Source organism: Leptopilina heterotoma, unplaced genomic scaffold, assembly GCF_015476425.1.
Source record: "Leptopilina heterotoma isolate Lh14 unplaced genomic scaffold, ASM1547642v1 Lhet_60, whole genome shotgun sequence".
In the NCBI taxonomy this organism is placed as follows: Eukaryota; Metazoa; Arthropoda; class Insecta; order Hymenoptera; family Figitidae; genus Leptopilina; species Leptopilina heterotoma.
In genome coordinates, this window is record NW_025111138.1 from 3,101,999 (window position 1) to 3,125,017 (window position 23,019).

The 23,019-nt window shown below is 25.4% G+C and overlaps 2 protein-coding genes across 2 annotated transcripts; one reads left to right on the forward strand and one right to left on the reverse strand.

Moving 5' to 3' along the window:
- The first annotated feature begins 489 nt into the window (after nt 1-489).
- Nucleotides 490-10,706, forward strand: LOC122509498 (VWFA and cache domain-containing protein 1). The gene is made up of 9 exons (XM_043623620.1): nt 490-1,386; nt 2,025-2,390; nt 2,481-2,657; nt 3,161-3,630; nt 3,705-3,906; nt 4,045-4,291; nt 6,142-6,814; nt 7,006-7,375; nt 9,961-10,706. Exons 1-9 carry the CDS (start codon nt 909-911, stop codon nt 10,491-10,493), a joined length of 3,516 nt encoding a protein of 1,171 aa, XP_043479555.1. The 5' UTR covers nt 490-908; the 3' UTR covers nt 10,494-10,706.
- Nucleotides 10,707-14,029: 3,323 nt separating this feature from the next.
- LOC122509396 (26S proteasome non-ATPase regulatory subunit 2) lies at nt 14,030-23,006 on the reverse strand. The gene is made up of 5 exons (XM_043623428.1): nt 22,817-23,006; nt 19,080-19,810; nt 17,759-18,582; nt 14,602-15,348; nt 14,030-14,488 (listed from the first exon to the last, which is right to left on the reverse strand). Exons 1-5 carry the CDS (start codon nt 22,892-22,894, stop codon nt 14,187-14,189), a joined length of 2,682 nt encoding a protein of 893 aa, XP_043479363.1. The 5' UTR covers nt 22,895-23,006; the 3' UTR covers nt 14,030-14,186.
- Nucleotides 23,007-23,019: the final 13 nt, after the last annotated feature.

Below are 23,019 nucleotides of genomic sequence, written 5' to 3' on the forward strand. Positions count from 1 at the left end.
CCAATGACCATTTGCATAATCACTCACTTTTTGGTCATTTAACTTTTGCACTATATAGATGAATAATCTGTGTATATATATAACACACTCATTTAGTTAATACGCGGCGCTGATGTTCGGTTATAAAATTTAAAAAATTTATTTTATTTGTGAATTTCTTTAGTAACTAGAATTTAGTCAGAGGAAGCAAAAACGTAGCGATATTATTCGATGCTGGTAATACCGTTGTGGTACATTTTCTTGTTAACTGAATACTTGTTTATTATTAAAAACTAAAAATGAAATGCAAAAATTTGAAAATACCGGAGAAGAGCGAACAGCGCCACAGTCCATCGAACTTGATACTGAGATGGGAAACTCTGCGTTCGGTTCTAGACCTCCGCATACAGCGCTGCTAGTGACAAAAAGTGGAACTATTTCCTAAAGGTCGTTTCACACTCTTATTATTCTTTTTTAACATATTTTAATTATAAAACTATATTTTAAAAGTGTTTATAATTATCATAATTATCAAAACGATACTTTATTTGAAAAAAATATTAAATTAGCTTCTGAAAAATGTAATTAATTAATTAATTAATTAACTGCGTAATCATTGCGTAGTTTACGTGAAAAACCCGCAAGTTACACACGTTACGCATAACCACATTCCAAAACGCGTTTTTGACGTTTTTTGTTTACGGAAAAGTTTATGTGAGCGGTGAAAACTCAATTATTGAGTTTATTAATTTATTCTTAATTTAATTTGTGAAAAAATGTTTATTAACAAAGTTCTGTAACATTTTAGTTCATTTATTTGTTTTTTAATAAAACAATTCTATAATTGCTTTAATTATAAAATTGGACGCCAAACCATGAAATTTTTATACAGCAAAAAAATGAGATTACTTTGAAAAACCGGGGAAAGAATGGCTATCAGAATAATATTTTATTTAGGATTAATTTATCTTCTTCTGAATAAAGTGAAAACTGAGGAAAAATTGGAAAATGTAACTTGTCAATTGGAGAAGCCTCTACGAAAGCAAATTGAGGCTGAACCTTTAAATGGAAGATGTTTGAGGGATATTGTTGTTCAATTTGCAAAAGCTCTTAGAACAATTAGTAACGATGAATTGGGTGTTACAATTTTTCAAGAAATGCTCGATAAACAGGAGTTTGTTAATATTTCTAATGGTCCTGAGATTAAGTTGAAAAATCTAGTGGATAAATTGGATAATAAGCTTAAGTCTTACGTTGAATTGTTACGACAAAGCAATAGTGTGATTCAACAAATATTACTGAAACACAGTCCAATTAATCAACAAAGTCAAGCTTTTCAATTGAATTTCGTTCGTAATCGAGTTTCTATAAATGAGAAATTTGATATTTGTTCGCAAATTTCAACTGGTAAGTCGATAATTCTTTTTGGCAATATTTAATGGTCCTAAAGTTTTAAACGTTCAAATGGTTCAAATGAACGAAATTTATTTATTTCTTGCTCAAATTAAATATTTTGTTACAATAATTTTGCATCACTAGAAATAAAATTCAATTTTTAAATTATTTTCAAAAGTGATAAACTTCGTTGCATAAATTCAATTACGTTCAATTGAATTTCAATTCAATTTTTTTTCATTTTAAAAAATTCTCGTCAACATTTCAATTATCTTTATAAATAATAAAATTCTTCTACGAAATTCAATTATTTTCAAAAATTTTCCTCATTTCAATTATTTTTAATATCTACTATTTTAATATAATTTTCCAAAAGAATTCAATTATTTAAACAAAATTTTAATAAAAGTTTCACAGGTTTTCAATTACTTACCAATTTTTTATAAATTTCTTCGAACCAATTCAATTATTTTAATTTTTTAATGAAGTTTCTCGAAAGAATTCAAATATATTCAAGGAATTGAAAAAAAATAGTTCGGAGAAATTTAATTATTTCGAAAAATGTAAATAAAATCTAAAATATAATTTAGTATTATTTTATCTACTTAATTTGAATTTTCATATTTGAATTGCATATTTTGAATTTTCAGCATTGTCTTCAAATTTAAGAGATCAGGAATGGAAGAATTTGCACATTTTGCCAGTGAGTCAACCTGGAACGATGTGTGGTCCACAAAGTTTAGCTCACAACATTGGTCCTCTATTTTTATCACAATGTAATAGATCAAAACACGTTATTTTACTTTTGGAACATGGAATGTTTATGTCGGAGGGAGATATTACTTTAGCGCAAATAACTGCTAAGGCGGTTATCGACATGCTATCAGAGACAGATTACGTTACTGTTGTTGGATTAGCTGGACGAGGATCTGTACATTGCAAAAACGGCTTGGTGAAGGCAAATGATGTCAATAAATTTCATTTAACACGGCATGTTGACACCATCACTCGAACTGGTAATTAAAATGATTCGCCCTTAACGAATAATAATTTAATTTCCCTCTCAAAGAATTTAGAACGAAAATGAAAAATTTCTCTTTTTTTAGATTCAAATCAAACTTTGGATGTGGATTTCAAATTACTAACGGAGAATTTGACCGGCGAGGTTGTAATTATTCACGTGACAAATATGCTGAGAAATACTTCAAATGTGAAAAACATTACCGAAGAAATCTCTTCGGAAAAATTAACGGCTTACTTGAGAACAATATTGATTCTGTCAGGTAAATATTTTAATAAGCTGATATTTATTTGAAATTTCAATTCGAATTGAATTTCAGGGTTGACATAGGTCAGGGAATAAATAGATGAACTTCAAAAGGTTTTAATTTGAAATTTTAGAAAATTCCAATTTTGAATTAATTTAATTGGCAATTTTAAAGAGCTTAGATTTTTGGAAAATTTTGAATAATTCAAATTCTTCTGAAATTAGTTTAATTTTTTAATATATATTTAATTAATTATTAAAAATAATGTATTTGTAGAAGAATTTTAGTTTAAAATATTTTAAAAAATTAAATTTTTGAGAAGTTACAAATTATTGCAGAAATGCAATTATTTTCAAAAATTTCCATCAATTCAATGATTTTCAATATCTACTATTTTAATAACATTTTGCACATTAATTTAATCTACTTAAAAATATAAATTTGCACGTTTAAATTTCTAATAGGAATAAATTCTAATGATTAAATTTTTAATTAAAATAATTACAAATTGTTTACAGACACTCAAACTCATTCAAACATAAAAAATATTTCTGAGGACACAATTACATTACCCACACAAAATGTTCTTGGCTATGAAATAGCGAAACTCTTTGTCGGATTAAAATGTTCGAGTGACGAGAGAAAAGATTATTATCTATCCGATCCTTACTTTGAACCATACACTAAGGCAATGATGATGTCTGTTGGACAAATAACGAATGTCGCTGTATTATCTCTTGTCGTGAAATTAAAAGACTTTCTTGAAGATGTAACTTACTTTAATGCTGGACCAAATACTCACGCGATACTTTTTGATAATAATGAAATAGTGTGGATGCACAGAAATTTTCCTCGAATGGAAATGATAGCGGAGCTACCTTTAAAAGTCTACTTGCACAACATTGAAAACATCGATTCAAAAACAATTCAAATACTTTTGAAACAATCGGAGGGCTTTAAAGTGATTGAAACTAAATTGGGAGTAAAGGTAAGTTTACTTAAAGTTTCGAGTAAAAGTGAAAACGTAGAAATTTGTTATAATTGGACTTTTACTTTTCACAGAAACAAATTTATTGGAAACATCTCACTTACAAAGATTTGATAGCTTGTGTAATATCTGAGAATAAAGACGACTTTATACCAGTTGCAAAGTCAGTTCCACCTCTGCCGTCTAATATTTTACACCATCGACTTGATCTAATGCTACAATCTGCCATCAACAAAGATATTTTTTGCTTAAATCACAACAGAATTTCCACTCTCTGTAATTATGCTCTATTATGTTCTATTAATAATTTATCAGTATTTGTTTAGTTTTTTAGTATTTAAATAGAATTTATCTAGTATTTATTTAGTATTTATCTAGTATTTTGAATCGAATTACTTAAATATTAATTTTCAGCAACCGGAGTGGTTTATCTTTCACCATGGTGTTTTCAATCTCCAACGGAACAAATGAAATTACTCGAAACTGGATCAGCTGTGACAGTGCAAAGCTACATGGCCTACATAAAGGACTTAACGAGACTACTTGCTAATCCAGGTTTACATTCTTCAGTGAAACCGGATATTGGAACATTCGCACAGATTCTCAATCATTTTAAAATTCGTCACAATGCAAGTTCTCTGAATAAATTCGTCGTTCGAAGGTTAGTAGAGTTTCTTAAAAAAAATTTTTATATTTTCTTACAAAAAAAGCCAATCTACGTCGACAAGAGTCGCCGCCGAATAATATTCTTTTAAATGAATAAAATAAATAAATTATATTCTGCAAAAATTATTTGGAAATAAAAGAATTTTATGAAAATTTTTTAACGTTTATCATGAATTTAAAGTGTTTGAGGTGCTGACAACTGTCAATTTTGTTTTATTATTTATGAAAATAATTGAATTTCTGTGGATAATTTTTATTTATGAAAAAAATTGAATTCCTGTAAAGAATTTTATTATTTATAAAAATAATTGAATTCAACGAAGAATTATATTAAAATTTTTTTAAATAATTAAATTCCAATCAAAAATTTCAATATTTATGAAATAAATTAAATTCTTGTTAAAAATTTTATTATAATTTTTTGTAATAATCCAATTTTTGACAGAAAGTTTATTATTTATAAAAATTTTATTTTTATTTATTTACTTACAATGTCTCCACAAATTCATTTATGAAACGAATTAAATGTTTGCCAAGAATTTTATTAAAATTCAATTATAATCAATAATAATTCAATTTTTGGGGAGAATTTTATTACGAGTTTTAAAAATAATTATTTTCTTGTCAGGAATTTTATTATTTATGAAAATAATTGAATTCTTGGGAAGAATTTTATGAGAATATTTAAATTTAATTGAATTTCTGTCACAATATTTATTATTTGAGAAAATAATTTAATTCTTGCGAAGAATTTCAATTAGATTTCTAATAATAATTGAATTTTTAACAAGAATTTTATTATTTATGAAAATAATTTAATTTCTGACAAGAATTTTATTATTTATGAAAATAATTGAATTCTTGAGAAGAATTTTATTAGAATATTTAAAATTAATTGAATTTTTGACTAAATATAGTAAATATTTATTATTTCTGACAATATTTGAATTCTTGCAAAGAATTTCATTTGAATTTTTAATAATAATTGAATTTCTGACAAGAATTTTATTATTTATGAAAATAATTGAATTCTTGAGAAGAATTTTATTAGAATATTTAAAATTAATTGAATTTTTGACTAAATATAGTAAATATTTATTATTTCTGACAATATTTGAATTCTTGCAAAGAATTTCATTTGAATTTTTAATAATAATTGAATTTCTGACAAGAATTTTATTATCTATGAAAATAATTTAATTCTTGGGAAGAATTTTATGAGAATATTTAAATATAATTGAATTTCTGTCACAATATTTATTATTTGTGAAAATAACTGAATTTTGTCGAAGAATTTCATTTAAATTTATAATAATAATTGAATTTCTGACAAGAATTTTATTATTTATGAAAATAATTTAATTCTTGGGAAGAATTATATGAGAATATTTAAAATTAATTGAATTTTTGACTAAATATTTATGAAAATATTTGAATTCATGAAAAGCATTTTATTAAAATTTTTAATAATATTTAAATTTCTGATAAGAAATAATTTCTTATCAGAAATTGTTGCGAAGAATATTATTTAAATTTTTAATAATAATTGAACTCATTTTCTGAATTTTATTATTTAGGAAAATAATTGAATCCTTGTGAATTATTTCATTAAAATTCTTAATAATAATATAATTTCTACAAAGAATGTTATTAAAGTGTTTAGAATTAATTAACTTTCTGGCGCGCGTAATATTTACTAATTTTTTTTATTTCGTGATCCTGATTCCTTCGAAATCATTATTGCAAAATATTTTAATTTTTTAAGCTTAATTGGTGATCATTTTAGTGGAAATATATTAGGTGTATCCAAAAAGAATAAAAAATACTAATGACAATTTTTTTTAGATACGTTGTTGCCGCTGCAAGTGGAGCAATGGAGATCTATCCAGGCATTGTCCTGGATTCCGAATTGGATCCAAAGAGACGAGCTTGGTACGGAAAAGCTCTCGAGTATCCTGGCAAAATAGTGTTAACATCTCCTTATTTGGACGCTGGTGGTGCGGGCTATGTGGTAACTTTAAGTCACACTGTCTATGAAGGTAGATCGGCAGCACTGCACTCGAATAATGATCCTGTCGTGGCAGTTGTCTCAATGGACATCACGTTGGGATATTTTTCGAGAATGCTTCGAGACATGTTTTCCTTTTGCAATGAATCTACCGTTAAATGTTTCTTGATGGACGACAAAGGTTATCTTGTCTTTCATCCCTCAATGCTCGATCCTACCAGCAAAATTGAACAACAACATTTGACGCACAAAGAATTATTGGTGGCGAACGATATTCTCAATCATGAACTTTTTGTAAAGAAAAAATCGTGCGCTAGTTATTTGGATGGCACGGCGCAGAGGTATTATCAATTTAATACTTCATTGGAGGAGGTGTTGACTAATATTGTTCATGGCGAGCATTGCATTAAATATCAAGTCGCCGCTGTTCCTGGAACTAATGTCTTCCTTGGTGTTGTGAATGCAACCTGCAATTTGCATAGATCTTTCTCCTTTTGCCCGTGCAGTACGGTAAGAATCAAATTATAATTTATAAATAGAAGATAAAATAAATAAAAATGCTGTAGCATTTTTACAAATAAATGCAAATAAATAGAAAATAAAATAAATATAAAAATGCTGTAGCATTTTTATTTATTTTATTTTCTATTTATTTGTATTTGTTTGTAATTAAACGGATTTTATTTGATCGACATTTACAGAGGGACAGGTTGTGTTTTAACTGTAAAAGAATGGAGCAAATGGAATGTGAATGTCCCTGCGAGTGCTCTCTATATTCAGCGTCATGTGGTCAGCAGAATTTCAGTCTTTTGGAACCATGTCCAGCGCCTTACGAACAAGGGATTAGTTCACAATTACTCTGGACACAATCAGTACCTTTAAAATCGTGTCCATCTTTCAGTTGTAAAGACTATCAGACTGAAAACGAATGCTTGGGAGTCGTTAATTGCCAATGGTGTCATTATGACAGCGATGGAGAAACTCCACTGCAGACTCCGTTCTGCTCCGATTTGTCTCTTTGTTTTAGAGGAATTTTCGGCTCCTTGGTACCCTACGGAGATGGAAGTTACAGTGAGTAAATCAATATTAATAATTCTTTGTACTCGGAACAATCCTTAAAAAATTGTTTTATAATTCAAATTTTGTAATATTTTTACAATATTCTGGAACTAAGTGAAAATAATTCTTGTTGGACATTTTTGAATAAAAAAAAAAATTTTTAAGAAAGAGTTGCGTTCCGACAGGTTCGATTGTAATTTGAATTTTAAAATTAATATATTGAAAATCATTGAAGTCCTGCAAAAGATTTCTATCAAAATTTTTTAAAATAATAAAATTTCTTCTATGAATTTATTTATTAAATTTTTAAAAAATAAATTCGAGAAATTATATTTTAAAATTGCATTAAAAATAATTAGATAAATTCCCGCTAGAAATTTATTACTTATAAAAAGTCTTTGAAGAATTAATTTTATTTTTCTTTAAATAGTTTTTTTTTTAATAATTTTAATTAAAATTTATGAAAGTATGTAATTGAATTTTTGGAAGAATTTTTTTCAAGATTTTAAAATAATCGTGTTTGTTAAGAATTTTAATTAAAAAATTAATTACCTTCAATTTTATTAAAACTTTTAGAAAATAATTAAATATTTCTCAGAATTTTATAACAATTTTTTTTTCAACAATAATTGAATTCATTCAAAGAATTTTATTAAAGTATTAAAATTGTAATTTAATTCTTTGAAAGTACTTCTTTAATTTTTTGAATATAATTGATTTTCTTTATAATTGTAATTAGTATTTTTATTATTAAATTTTCTTAAAATTTAGATTGAAACTTAAATTCTTTTAAACAATTCTATTTGAGTTTTCATAAGTAATTAAATTATTTCCAATAATTTCTTTATGAGGAATTTTTTTCAATTATTTTTAAAAATTGAAATAAAATGTTTCCAAAGAATTCAATTATTTTCAATAAAATTTTAATAGAATCCCACTAAAGGATTCAATTATTCAATTATTTTTAAAAATAATGGACTTTCTGCTAAAAATTTTATTATTTGTCTAAATAATTGAATTCTTGCAAAGAATGTCATTAAATTTTTTAATAATAATTTAATTTCTGCTAAGAATTTTATTACAATTATTTTAAATAATTGAGTTCCTGCAAAAAATTTTATTATTAATAAAAATAATTTAATTCTGCGAAGAATATTCTTAAAATGATGATAAATAATTGAATTCCTGTTGAGAATTTTCTTATTTAATCAAAATAATTCAATCCTTGAGAAGAATTTAAAAAAAAACTAAATAATAATTCAATTTCTGCAAAAAATGTTAGTATTTATGAAAATAATTGAATTTTTGTCAAGGAATTTGTTATTGATGAAAATAATTGACTTCCAGTCAAGAATTCTATTATTTATAAAAATAATTTAATTCTTGTTCAGAATTTTATTAAAATATTTAAAATTAATTGAATTTCATTCACAAAAATGATTATTTATGGAAGTAATTGAATTCTTGCAAAGAACCTCATTAAAATTGATAATTGTTATTAAATTTTTGCGAAGAATTTTAATAAGATTTTATAAATTAAATCAATTTCTGGCAAGAAAATCGTACTATTTATGAAAATAATTTAATTCTTGACTGTAATTTTATTATTTGTGAATATAATTGAATTTCTGCGAAGAATGTTATTAAAATTTTTTAAATAATTGAATTTCTGTCAAGAATTTTTTTAAATATTTAAAATTAATTGAATTTATGTCACAAGATTTATTATTTCTGAAAATAATTGAATTCTTGTCAAGAATTTTATTAAAAGTTTCAAAATTCATTCTTTATAAAAATAATTGAATTTTTGCCTGTAATTTTATTATTTGTGAAAATAATTGAATTCTTACGAAGAATTTGATTAAAAATTTTTAAAATAATTGAATTTCTGACAAAAATGTTATTTATGAAAATATTTTTATTCTTTCAAGAAGTTTTTTTTTGTACTGAAAATAACTGAATTCGTGAAAAAAAGTTTTTTATTTCTACAAATAATTAAATTCATGCGAAGAATTAGATTAAAGTTTTTAATAAATAAAAGATAATTGAATTCTTGGTAAGAATTTCATTAGAGCTTTAAATAGTAATTCAATTTCTGCGAATAATTTTATTATTGATTAAAATAATTGAATTCTCGCCTGTTATTTAATTATTTGTAAAAATAATTGGATTTCCTGCGAAGAATGTTATTGAAATTTTTTTAAATAATTGAATTCCTGTCAAGAATTTTATTATTTAGGAAAATAATTGGATTCTTGTCAAGAATTTTATGAGAATAATTAAAATTAATTGAATTCTCGAATAAAAATTTATTATTTATGAAAATATTTGAATTCTTGCAAAGAATTTCTTTAAAATTCTTAATATTAATTAAATTTCTGACAAGTATTTTATTTTTTGTGAAAATTATTGAAATCTTGTCAAGAATGTTATTAAAAATTTTAAAAACAATTAACTTCCTATGAATTTTTAAAAATAATTGAAACATCTCGAGAAATTTTATTAAAAATGTCTTAAAAATAATTGAATTTTTTTAAAAGAAAAATTATTTCTTCAAAAAGTACAATTACAAAATGTAACGATATTCTTTCTTACAGAAACTCAATCAACAGAGGAAATTGTCTCTCGAGAATGGCCTTCGGTGGGTCCGGTCGCAGGTGGAATTCTCGCCTTCGTCCTTATTCTGGGAATAAGTCTTTTTTGCTACAGATTGCGATCGGTTCAATCAGGTCTTGAGCATCAGTGTTTACATCTTCACACATCGCCAGACACTCTGAGAATGACAAATCACGAAGGTGATCCCGAACCCATGGAAATGGATCAAATGAAAAATAATTTAGATTCCCTATTACGTGAAGGTATTGCGCCAATTTCGCCTTACAGAGTGTCGACAAATTATCGAAGACCTCCCGGCGGTGACAGCGATCACGGTTATAGTACAATGACACCTCATGATGATTCCGAACAGCAAACATTCGTCGAGCCTCTGTTAATTGTTGGCGGAAATACGGAAGCAGATCTGGTTAAGCAAAATAGTCGTGCACCATCGCCAATGACGCATTTAGGATCACCGCATCATGTGTTGGCTCCCGTTACTGTTCATCGACACATGGAAGCAAATTTTTGTTAGCACGTGTCTAACAAATTAAGAATAAATATTGTGACGCCTTCCCTATAATTATTTAGGGAGCAAACGAATAAAAGTTTTTTTCTTCGGAGCGCGTCACATAGAAAATATTTATAAAATTCTTTGACTCAAGTTTCTAACATTAGAACTAAAAGACGGAAATTTACAATTATTTAATTATTTAACAATTGAATATATTACATATTTTTAATATATTTAAAAATATTCCAATAAAATAAAAATTCTATAAAAATTATAGAAATAATTTATTTTATATAAACTAAATAGTTAATGTTAGAAACTTGAATCAAATTAGAGAAAAAAAATGTTCCATTTTTCATAAACAATAACTGTTTTTAATCGAGAAATATTTTCGATGAATATTTTTTACTTGAAGAAAGCGGGCTTCGACTCAATATCTGTTTTCTATTTTTATAAAAAAATGAGATGCACATTTTTTGCTAAAAGTATTTTTACAAAAAAGAAAAATTTTTATACCTCAGCGAACGCTAAAAAAGTAAAGAAAAATTTCCACTTTGTAAACTGTTTTTTCTACAAAGTACCCATTTATATTTTTTAAAACACTTTTTCTTTTATTATTATTGCAACAATGGTGCTTTGCACGAGTGAATTGCTTTTAACTCTCTATTTATTTTTCGAGTGAGAATATTTATAAAGTACAAACAGGTAGTATGTTCCATTTTTTCTTGAAAGTGCCAATTTTTACATTGAAATCGTATTTACAATAAATTGTATTTACAATTTTACGAAAAAAAATCCAAGACTTCTTTTATTGCATTTATAAATAAGTATCATTAAGACAAAAGTCCTTACGACAAAATAGTTGACAGACTGATGTTTAAATAGCAAAATGTGGGTACACGTAAAGTAAAAAATTGCTCAGCGAAAAAAAAATCCTACAATGACTTTATAATCTTGTTATTTTTATAAAAGCCTAAATATTTTTTAAAATAATCGCAATTCAAAGAACTTGTTTTGAAAAATTTTGAAAATTTGTCATGTTAAATTTATAAAAATTATGACAAATTGTATTTAAAATATATTTCTTTGTGAAATTATTATTATTATACTCGGTAATTATTTAAAAAAAATATTCTTCTGTTGTGTTTGTGGACAAATGTTAAAAAGTATTAAAGCTTTCGACAGCAACAAAGTATTTTATTAATGAATAGCGCAAACATATTATATATATGAATGTATGTTAAAATTGATATGTAATTAGAAAAATGATAATGAAGTAGATTGTATGAATGAATTTTAAAAGTATTTTTATGTAGAAAGACGTGAGTAGTGAAAGTATATTATTATTTAAGTTTCTCGATATTTGTAGAATTTACATGATATATTTTGTTAAAATGCCAGTGAATACAAAAAAGCAGTAAAATCTTCGATTTACGAGAGTGAATCAGAGGGAAAATCGGTAAAAATTCCAGTGAATTTTTAAAATGAAAAATTTTTTATAAACAGAAAAAATCTTGCCGTTACCTGCCATTTATAACGTTATACATAAAACTATCTTTTTTATACATTTTCTATTATTTAAGGAGAACAAAATATGTAAAATCGTAAAATGTTAAAAATAAAAGTTTTTTTACAGCAAAAAATATATTGCAGAAATTCAATTATTTTCAAAAGTAATAAAATTCTTCGCAAACATTCAATTACGTTTAAAAATTTTTCAAAATTTTCGTCTAAGTTTCAATTATTTTTAGAAATAATTGAATTCTCCGAAATTCAATTATTTTCAAAAATTTTAATAAAATTCTTGGCAAAATTTCAATTATTTTTAAAAACTTTCTTCAATTCAATGATTTTCAATATTTACTATATTTTTAAAAAAAACTGTCCAAAAGAATTCAATTATTTAAAAAAAAATTGAATAAAATTCTACGCAAACCTTTAATTATTTTCATAAAATAATAAAAATTTCACAGGAATTCAATTATTTTCATAAATAATAAATTTTGTAACGGGAATTAAATAAATTTTAAACATTTTATTAAAATTCTTGACAAGAATTCACTTATTTTCACAAAAAATTATATTCTTGTCAGAAATTCAATTATTATTAAAAATCTAATTGAAATTCTTTGCAAGAATTCAAATATTTTCATAAATAATAAATTTTTAGACAAGAATTCAATTAATTTTAAATATTCTCATAAAATTCTTGCCAAGAATTCAATTATTTTCATAAATAATAAAATTCTTGACAAGAGTTCAATTATTATTAAAAATATTAATAAAATTCTTCTCATGAATTCAATTATTTTCATAAATAATCAATTTTGTTACTGTAATTCAACAAATTTTTAACATTTTATTAAAATTCTTGACAAGAATTCAATTAATTTTCACAAATATTAAATTTCTTCAGCAGGAATTCAATTGTTTTTAATAATTTAAATTAAATTATTCTCAGGAATTCAATTATTATTAAAAATTTTAATGACATTCTTCCCAAGAATTCAATTATTTCCATAAATAATAAATTTTATGACAGGAATTCAATCATTCTTAAATACTTTAATAAAATTCTAGACAAGAATTCTATTATTTTTACAACGTATAGAATTCTTTGCAAAAATAGAATTATTAAAAATTGTACTAAAATTCAATTATCCTTAACAATTTTAATATAATATTTCGTTAAATTCAATTATTTTTATAAATAAGAACATTTCTCACAGGAATTCAATTATTTTCAAAAGTTAAAAATTTTCTGTGGAATTCATTATAAGCACTAGAGAGTCAATTTTTAGAAATAATTGAATTTTGAAAAGGTTTCAAATTAAAATCTTTGAGAATCTGAATTTTTCATATTTTTATCTAGCAATTCTGTGAAATTAATTTTTTCGAGAAACTTTAATTGTAGATTTTTTTTTACAAATGAATTTGAAAATTCTCAAAGAACTTTTTGCAAAAATTATTAAAAATAATGCATTTATAGAAGAATTTTAGTTAAAAAAACGAAAAAGAATTATATTTTGGAAAAGTTACAAATTATTGCAGAAATTCAATTAAATTCTGTTCAAAAATAATAAAATTCTTCTTAGGGATTCAATTATTTTCACAAATAATAAAACTCATCGCAGAATACCAATTATTTTTACTACAATTTTAATCGAATTTCTCGAAAAATGTAATTATTCTTAGAAATTTTATTAAAATTCGTCGAAGGAATTCAATCAATTAAAAATTTGTTGATACAATTCTTTGTGGAAATTGAATTTTAAGAAACATTCATTTATCCAATAAATTATTTATTTTTGTATTTAAATAATTTTATTTGTAGTAGAATTCTTTACTATAAATTGATTTAAAAATGAATTTCCGTTAAAATTTTAGATAATAATAATTGAATAGTAAAAGCAATATAGCGTGAATATTTAGAAATAATTGAATTTTGAAATTCATTTTTTTGAAAAAGTTTAATTGAATTTTTTAAATACTTTCCATGGTTCAAGCCCTGGGATTATAATTTTCTGTCTAGAAAATAGAAAATAACATTTGAAAAGTTAATTTTTAATCTTTCTTTTCTCTGATACAATAGACATATTTTTTTGTCTATAAAATAGACATTTTAGTGTCTATTGTTTAGAGTAAAGAGAGTAATTTTATTATTAATGAAATACGAGATACATAAAAACGCGTTAAATTATGTTAATGTACAACCTAAGGGACGAAGTCGGGATTTTTTCTTAGAATGACAAATCCTTCCATTATTGGCGTTAATGGAATATATTCTTCAGTTGCTAATTCAGCTCTCTCGCCGTATGCCAAAAGAACAGGAGTTGTGTGTGTCTGGAAGCCAGTGATGGTCTTTGGCTTTCCAGCTTGACCGACGACATCAACGGCAAGACCAACTCGCACTGGAACGGCGAGGGGATTAACTTCCTCGTCGAATGTCACGAGCATTCTTGGTTGCATCGCTGCTGCCAGCGTGTATAAAAGATAATGTGATCTTCCAAGAATAACTGAAAAGAAGAAGGCAAACGGTTTTTTATTTATATGGATTTTTTTAAAATTAAGTTTATTAAATATAAATTTAATAAATAATTAATAAATTATGAATTTGTCAGATACTTACTATTTTTAACATCAAGAAATCCGATCAAGGTCGCCAGTAATCCAGCCAAAGCGACAGGACTCAATAATTGCCTATCACTATGATACGGTGACAAGGTGAGAGTTCCCTTTCCAAGATGAGTAAGACCTTGAGCGATGCGCACCATAAACAGATTATTAGGATCCTTAGCGTGAAATTGTGCGAGTTGTCTCAACATTGCAGCCAATCTTGCATTATTCGTGCCAGCTCCAACAAGTCCCATCGCGAAAATTGCATTGTGAGCCACTTCCGGATCACTGTCGTGTGAGAATTTAGACAATGTATCTAGAATATTCAATTTTGGATTCGATACGGATATGAGACCAAGTGCCAATGGTACGGATCGTCGAATTACAGGTTCACAATATCGCAAAAGATGTCCAAATGTTCTGTACGCCATTTCTGAACCAATTTCCTCTCCCATTGCAATCAATGCAATTCCAAGTACAGCAATTGCTTGACGAGAACTTAAATCCTTTTCCTTCTCCTCCTTCTTCTCCTCTTTTTTCTCCTTGTCCTTGCGATCGCTCTTCTCCTCCTTTTCATTCACCGGTTCATAATGCTCCGAACAAATGTGCAATAAGTGTTGAATTTTCAAAACATTCCCTGTGCCAGCGTACGCACAAACTTCTACAAGTGTCGTTGACATGGATTTGAACGGTTCGGGCACGACCTCCAGGGCTGCGATTATCGCCTCTGCCGCCTCTTGTTTACCCAAAAAGCACAAACCTGAAAATAAAATCATTAGATATGTTCTAAATAACTTACTAAATATTTACATCTTCATGTTTTATAATAATTAAAAATGAATCATTATTTTATATTATAAGAATATTGTTACTGTAACTTATTCAAAATTACTCTCATCAATTCAATTATTTTTTTCCAGAATTTTTATCTAAAATTCTTCCTTAAATTAATTATTCATTCATTTTTAATAATTTTTGAAACATTTCTTTGAAAATTTTCAAATCCTATTGTTTACAATTCAATTTTACGAAATTTCATCGATTATTCGGAAATTCTTCAATCAAATATATATTAGAAAATAAAAACTTTAAATAACTTCAAAAAAATTCAATTAAACTTTTTAAAAAAAATTAAATCTACACAATTTTCAATTAAAAATATGAAAAATTCTATCGTTCAAAGATTATAATTTAAAACCTTTTCAAAATTCAATTATTTCTGAAAATTCATGCCAAACTTTACTTTACTTTCTCTCTAAATTTGAATTAGTAAAGATGTTTAGTAATTCAAATTAGAGAACATTTTTACTAATTCAAATTTAGAGAGTTTAATATTCAATTATCTAAAATTTTAACTGAAATTCATATTTAAATTAATTTTTATTAGAAAATTCTACGAGAATTCAATTATTTAAATACAAAAATAAATAATTTATTGAACAATTGAATGTATTTTTAAAATTGAACTCTCATTTAAAGAATTTTAAAAACAAATTTTTGAATAGGTCATTAAAATTCATTTGACGAATTTCAATAAAATCTTTAAGAATAATTTCATTTTTCGAGAAATTAGATTAAAAATAATTGAATCCGTGTAAAAAATTTAATTGAATTGAGAAAAGTTTTTGAAAATAATTGAAATTTTGCCAAGAATATTATTAAAATTTTTGAAAATAATTGAATTTTGGAGAATAATTACATTTTTCGAGAAATTCCATTAAAATTTGTATAAAAAATAATTGAAATTCTGCGATGAGTTTTATTATTTATGAAGATAATTAAAAACCTATAAAGTTTTTTTATTATTTATGAAAATAATTAAATCTCTGTTAAAAATTTGATTATTTATGAAAATAATTGAATTCTTGTTAAGAATTTTATAAGAATATTCAAAATTAATTGAATTCTTGACTAAAAATTTATTATTTAGGAAAATATTTAAATTCTTGCAAAGCATTTCGTAAAAATTTTAAATAATAATTATAATTTTATTTATATTTTAAATAATAATTAAATTTCTGACAAGAATTTTGTTATTTATGAAAATACTTGAATTCTTGAAAAGAATTTTATTAAAATTCTTAATAATATTAAATTCTCGGACAAAAGTTTTATTATTTATAAAAATAATTGAATTCTTGTCCAGAATTTAATTAAAATATTTAAAATTAATTGAATTTCTGTCACAAAATTTATTATTTTTAGAAATAATTGAATTCTTACGAAGAATTTTATTAAAATTCTTAATAATATTTAAATCTCGGACTAAAGTTTTATTATTTTTAAAAATAATTAAATTCCTGTCAAGAATTTTATTAAAATATTCAAAATTAATTAAATTCCTTTCTCAAAATTGATTATTTATGAAAATAATTCAATCTCTGTGAAAAATTTTATTATTTATGAAAATAATTGAATACTTGCGAAGAATATTATTAAAATATTTTAATAATAATTGAATTCTTGTCCAGAAAATTATTAAAATATTTAAAATTAATTGAATTTCTGTCACAGAAATTATTATTTTTGGAAATAATTGAATTCTTGCGAAGAATTTCATTCAAATTTTTTATAATAATTGAATTTCTGGCAAAAATTTTATTATTTGTGAAAATTAATTGAATTCATTTTAAGAATTTTAATAAAATGTTTAAATTTTATTGAATTCCTGTGACAAAATTTATTAGTTATGAGAATAATTGAATTATTGCTAAGAAATTTATAAAGAATTTGTAAATAATTGAATTCCTGTGAAATTTTTATTATTTCTGAAAATAATTGAATTATTGCGAAGAAATTTTAAAAAATTTGTAAATAATAGAATTCCTGTGAAATTTGTATTATTTAATAATAAAAATAAATAATAAAATTTGTATTATTTAATAATTCAATTTAAAATTGAAATTTTCTAAAATTTCAAATTAAAACCTTTTTAAGTTTATCTATTTATGAAAATTAAATCTTTTAAAATTGAATAAATTTTGAAATATTTAAGAAAAATTAAATTTCAAGAATAAGACGAATAATTTTAGAAAACAATAATTTTCCAGGATTTCGATCAAAATTTCCTGACTTTTTCAGGTTTTTTCAAGGTTTATAAAATTTCCTGACATTTCCAGGTTTTCTAGGTTGCGTGGCAACCCTGATTTAAGTAGAGAAAGAATTCTTACCTAAGCCCAAGGGTAAAAATCTCGCGTAAGTATCTTTAAGGTCCGTTTCACTTTTTTCCATCAGAGTGTGCATTATAGACGTGGTGACATAAGCATTGCAAGATCCAACAGCAACCATTCCGAGGGCAAGTCCAGCAACGCCAACGACTTCCCAACTCGATTTTGGATCACTTAAAACGGGTGTAAGCAAATTCAACACCGCTTCTCGATTCGATCCAGCGTAGGCAAGACCCAAACCGACAATGGCTCCGATTCTCATGGTATTACTATTGTGAAGTACATAATCCGACAGAAGAGCCAAAGCAGGATCGCATTCGTTCCTAACGCCGCAATTAACAATTCCACAAGCCAAGAGAGCTCCGGATTTGATGTAATCTTCCGAGGAGTAGAGATACTTATCAATGGGAGTCAAACCGCCGTCAACGTCCCACAGAAGCACCAAACCAAGCGATGCCGTTGCACTCAGCATACCGTGTTCCTTGTTCTTATACAACCATTTATTTCCATCCTCGACTAGAAGTTTATCTTGACCGAACGCTGCATTCACAAATCCATTTACGAAACTAGCGGCCAAATTCTGCCTCGCCGAGTCTACTTGTCCACCACCGAATGGAGGTCTAGAATTCTCCAAGTGCGATTTATAAACATCTTCCGGTGTCTTCGGCTCCATTATATCCAATTCTCGCGCGAGATTCAAGAAATGATTGTTCAGATGCGAATTTGACATAATTTCCACAAGATCGTCGTATTCAATTGTCGATTCCGGGAGGTTCAGGAAAATCTGCTGACGACCGAGCATAAATGCCAATTGTTTTTGTATCGATCTGTGAAATCAAATTTTCAATGTTAAACACTTCGAGAAGAATTTAAAAAATTAAGGGAAAATTAATTCTAAATTAATTAACAGAGTGGTCATAAAATGCGAGAAGAATTTAAAAATTAAGGGAAAAGCAATTCTAAATTAATTAACAGAGTGGGAAAAATGCGACAAAGCCAAATTTTGATACAGAAAATACTAAATTTTAAAAGAAATTATAAGAAATTTAGTATATTTATATTAGAATTTAATTAATATTCTAAAAAACCCTGAAGTTAGCGTGGACGTTGAGCGTCGAAAATAATTTTTTACAAAACCGAAAAGAATAAAACAATATTTTCAAAGATTTTAAAATTGTGCTCTGGAAAAGTTAACTCCTGGATTAATAAAATTGAAATTAGTACCATTTTCATCACTAAGAACCTCAAAGAGTAATTTTCGACGCTAAGAGTCGACGCTAACTTCAGGAACATCCGAATCAAAATAGAAAGAAAAAAAGCTTACAAATCCTTGCAAGTTGTAAAAATCTCCTCAATTAACGGCAAATCATTAAGTTGCATCGCCAATCTAACAGCTTGAGGATACTGTCCAAATTTTCTGTAAAGTTTAGCGGCTGCATGGAGAAGAGTACTATTTTCAGGATCGGCCACATAAGGTACGCAACTGGTGAGATAGAGACATACTCTTTGATAGGCACTCTCATCGACGTATTGCTCGAGAAAATCTAATTTCTCAATTTCCATTAATAAATCGCAAGCCTCGGTCTCTGCATTATGAGCCATATTGTAGGGGACAATTTCATGTACAAGAGCAATTAATTTTTTGCTCACATCTTCTTTATTCTCGCCAGTCAATTCATCCCATTCGCCGGCTAATTCTCCAGATAAATGTCGAACATACTCGTGTCCCCATTCACTAATTGATTGAGTCGATCCAAATAATCTGTACTTTAGACATTCTCTGCCCTCGCCCATTGTCATTGCAAGAACCGAAATAATGTCCGAGCATAATTCTTTTGCTTTTGGATCAGAAATACTTTCGTAAATTGCTTTCATTGTATCGTAATGTGGTCTCATGAATTTCAAGGGTTTCGGTACACTTGTCATCGATGTGGTCGAGGCACGAATTTGATTTTGCAGTGACTCAAGTGCTGGATAGTGTAATCTTGTGTTTGCATCTTGAAGACGTTCGACTAAATTTCCTAATTCTTCCTGCAATAATTTATCCTCCTCCGACTGAAATAAGAAACCATTTAAATAAATTCTTATAAATAAGTTTTATCAAAATTATTAAAAATAGTTGATTTCTTTCGCAAAATTTTACACAAATTATTTTTTAATTAATTTCTTTTCAAAAATTTTATGAAAATTGTAATTCAAACAATTCAATTTCTGTGCAAATTTTATTTTTTTATGAAAATAATTGAATTCCAGCGAAGAATTTAATTATTTGGGTAAATAATTGAGTTTTTCTCTAGAAATTCAATGGAAATAATTAAAATTAATTGAATGCCTGTCACAAAATGTATTATTTATGAAAATAATTGAAATCTTGGGATGAATTTCATTAAAATTTTCAATAATAATTGAATTCCTGCAAATAATTTTATTTAAATTATTAAAAACAATTGAATTCCTGCTCAAGAATTTTATTATTTGTGAAAATTAATTATATTCTTGTCAAGAATTTTAGTAAAATGTTTAAAATTTGTTGAATTCCAGTAACAAAATTTAATATTTGGGCATATCTCTAGAACCTTTAACTTTTCAATGAGAAAAAATTTGTTAATTTTTTATTGAGCACAGTATTGAAACTCTGTCTACATAAACTTTAAGAAATAAGCTTTCAAAATATCCAAGTGGACAGATAAAATGACTCGTCTTCAAAAAGTTATAAACTATTTAAAATTGCGAATTATTTTTAACGTGCAACAAAAAAATATTTAACAGGTGTTTGTTTTTTAGAATCGAAAACAGTTGAAAGTAATTAACTGAGGGGTTATAATTTATAATATAATAATTATATTATTATATAATATATTACTTTTGTATTTATTATATTATTACTAGTCATTAACATTACTTTTCTTTTATTTTTTGTTTGAATTACTAAAAAATTAAAATGGTTTTTATTTTAAAAATAGATTTTAATTAAACTGAATTGTAAAAATATGAAATTATAATGTATAAAGTTTACCTTGCAATTTCCAGATACATTTTATTTAAATTTAACACTCATAAACTTTCCAATTTCTATTCATTTTTTTCTATTTTTCTTTTTTCTTATATATCTTATTTTTTTCGATCATTTATTCTGTCTAAAAAATCAAAATATAAACATTGAAACTTAACCTTCAGTTTTATTTATTAACAGTTTCTATAAAAAAGTGAGAATCGACAACTTCATACTTAACAATTTCTTTTCTAAAAACTTTTGGTTGATTACGGTCGACCGTAATTGACAAATATTTTTACATTATCTTTGCAATAAAGTATTTTTTCTTGAAGCACATTCACTGGATGTTAAATGGCACATGCGAAAATATTTACAAGTACTTTTAAAATACTTTTATTTGATTTTCGTGGAGTATCACTCGAATTACGGTCGTTTTCAAATTTTGTACGCGCGTGTTTTCTGTTATTTAAATTACAACAGTTTTTTGAAGACACGAGGCACATCAATTTACTATGTCTCAAAATAATTATAATAATTTGAACTTTTATTTCCCGTAAGTCATTTTGATGTGCCATTTGTCTTATTAATGAAAAATGATAAATATCTCGATTACGATCAAAAAGGTTAAAAGTGAGGGACAACGTTTGAAAGCTTATAACTTTTTTCAAAATTAACAAATTTTTAATTTTCATACGGAAAAGTGTTCACTGTTTAATTAACTTTAAAAAGATGCGTCTTAGAATTAGTAACTCTTATTCATTACAAAGTTTTATCGTTTAACCCATCCGAGAGTATGGTTAGGGACAAGTAGATATTGTAAAAAATCGGGCACTCAGATTGGAATAATTATTGATATATTTAATAAATTAATGTAAAACCTTTTGGAACTGATTCATCTTATCAAGCTTTAATATTTCCAACAAAAATAAAGTAAAAAGTTATTGAAATTATCGAAATATATGCGAGGGACATGAAAGTTAAAGGTTCCAGAGATATGCCCATTTATGAAAATAATTGAATTCTTGCGAAAGTATTATTGAAATTTTTAATAATAATGGAATTCTTGTCCAGAATTTTATTAAAATATTTTAAATTAATTGAATTTCTGTCACAAAATTTATTATTTGTGTAAATAATTGAATTCTTGCGAAGAATTTCATTTGAATTGTTTATAATAATTGAATTTCTGAAATGAATTTTATTATTTATGAAAATAATTGAATTTCGGAAAAGAATTTTATTATTTATGAAAATAATTGAATTTCTGGCAATAATTTTATTATTTATGAAAGTAATTGAATTCCTGCCAAGAATTTTACTATTCGTAAAAAATTAATTGAATTCTTGTCAAGAATTTTAAATAAATGTTTAAAATTTATTGAATTTCTGTTACAAAATGTATTACTCATGAGAATAATTGAATTATTGCTAAGAAATTTATAAAGAATTTCTAAATAATTGAATCGCTGTGAAATTTGTATTATTTATTGAAATAATTGAATTATTGCGAAGAAATTTATAAAAGAAACTTGTGAAATTTCTACTATTTTTGACAATAATTAAATGTTTGCATAGAATTTTATGAAAATTTTTTTTAAATAATTGAATTCTTCTGGGAAATTTTAAATGATTTATTGCAATCGTTTAAATTCGTTATTTTAATTTCAATGCTGTTTATAACGAATGCAGAAAACAAAAACATTTAGCATTACTAAGCAGAATAGAAAAGGAAGAAAGAGGTTAACCTATCTAGCAACAAGATATACATTTAATACGTATTTATAAACATTGTAATTGAAAATATTTTACTTTTAAATCTGCATTTAAATTCCATTCTTTTGATACCAGGGTATCGTAGAAATTTACGAAAAGCGGTTTCGATTTCATTATGAAAATAATTTTTTTCACTAGGCAGTAAAGACACTAATAAACTATAATAACATGGAATAAATTTTTCTATAAATGTAGAGTACGGGTAAAAAAATATAAGGAATAAAACAAAAGACTGATAAAACAATGCCGAAAGAAGACAATCGACTTTACAACTAGTAAAAATTAACACCTACCAAGTCGGTTTTTTCATCTTCTTTTTCATTTTTAACTTCTTTCTTTTGCTTTTCTTCTGGTTTGGTACTTTCAGGCATTTTTCTCTCAAATGCACAATATTTAAAAGAAAGAAAATTGGATTTGTCACAATTACACGTCTAAATGAGCAGTCAAAAAGTGAGGTTAGAAATGAATTTACAAGAACAAGAATGTTTGCGAGTCA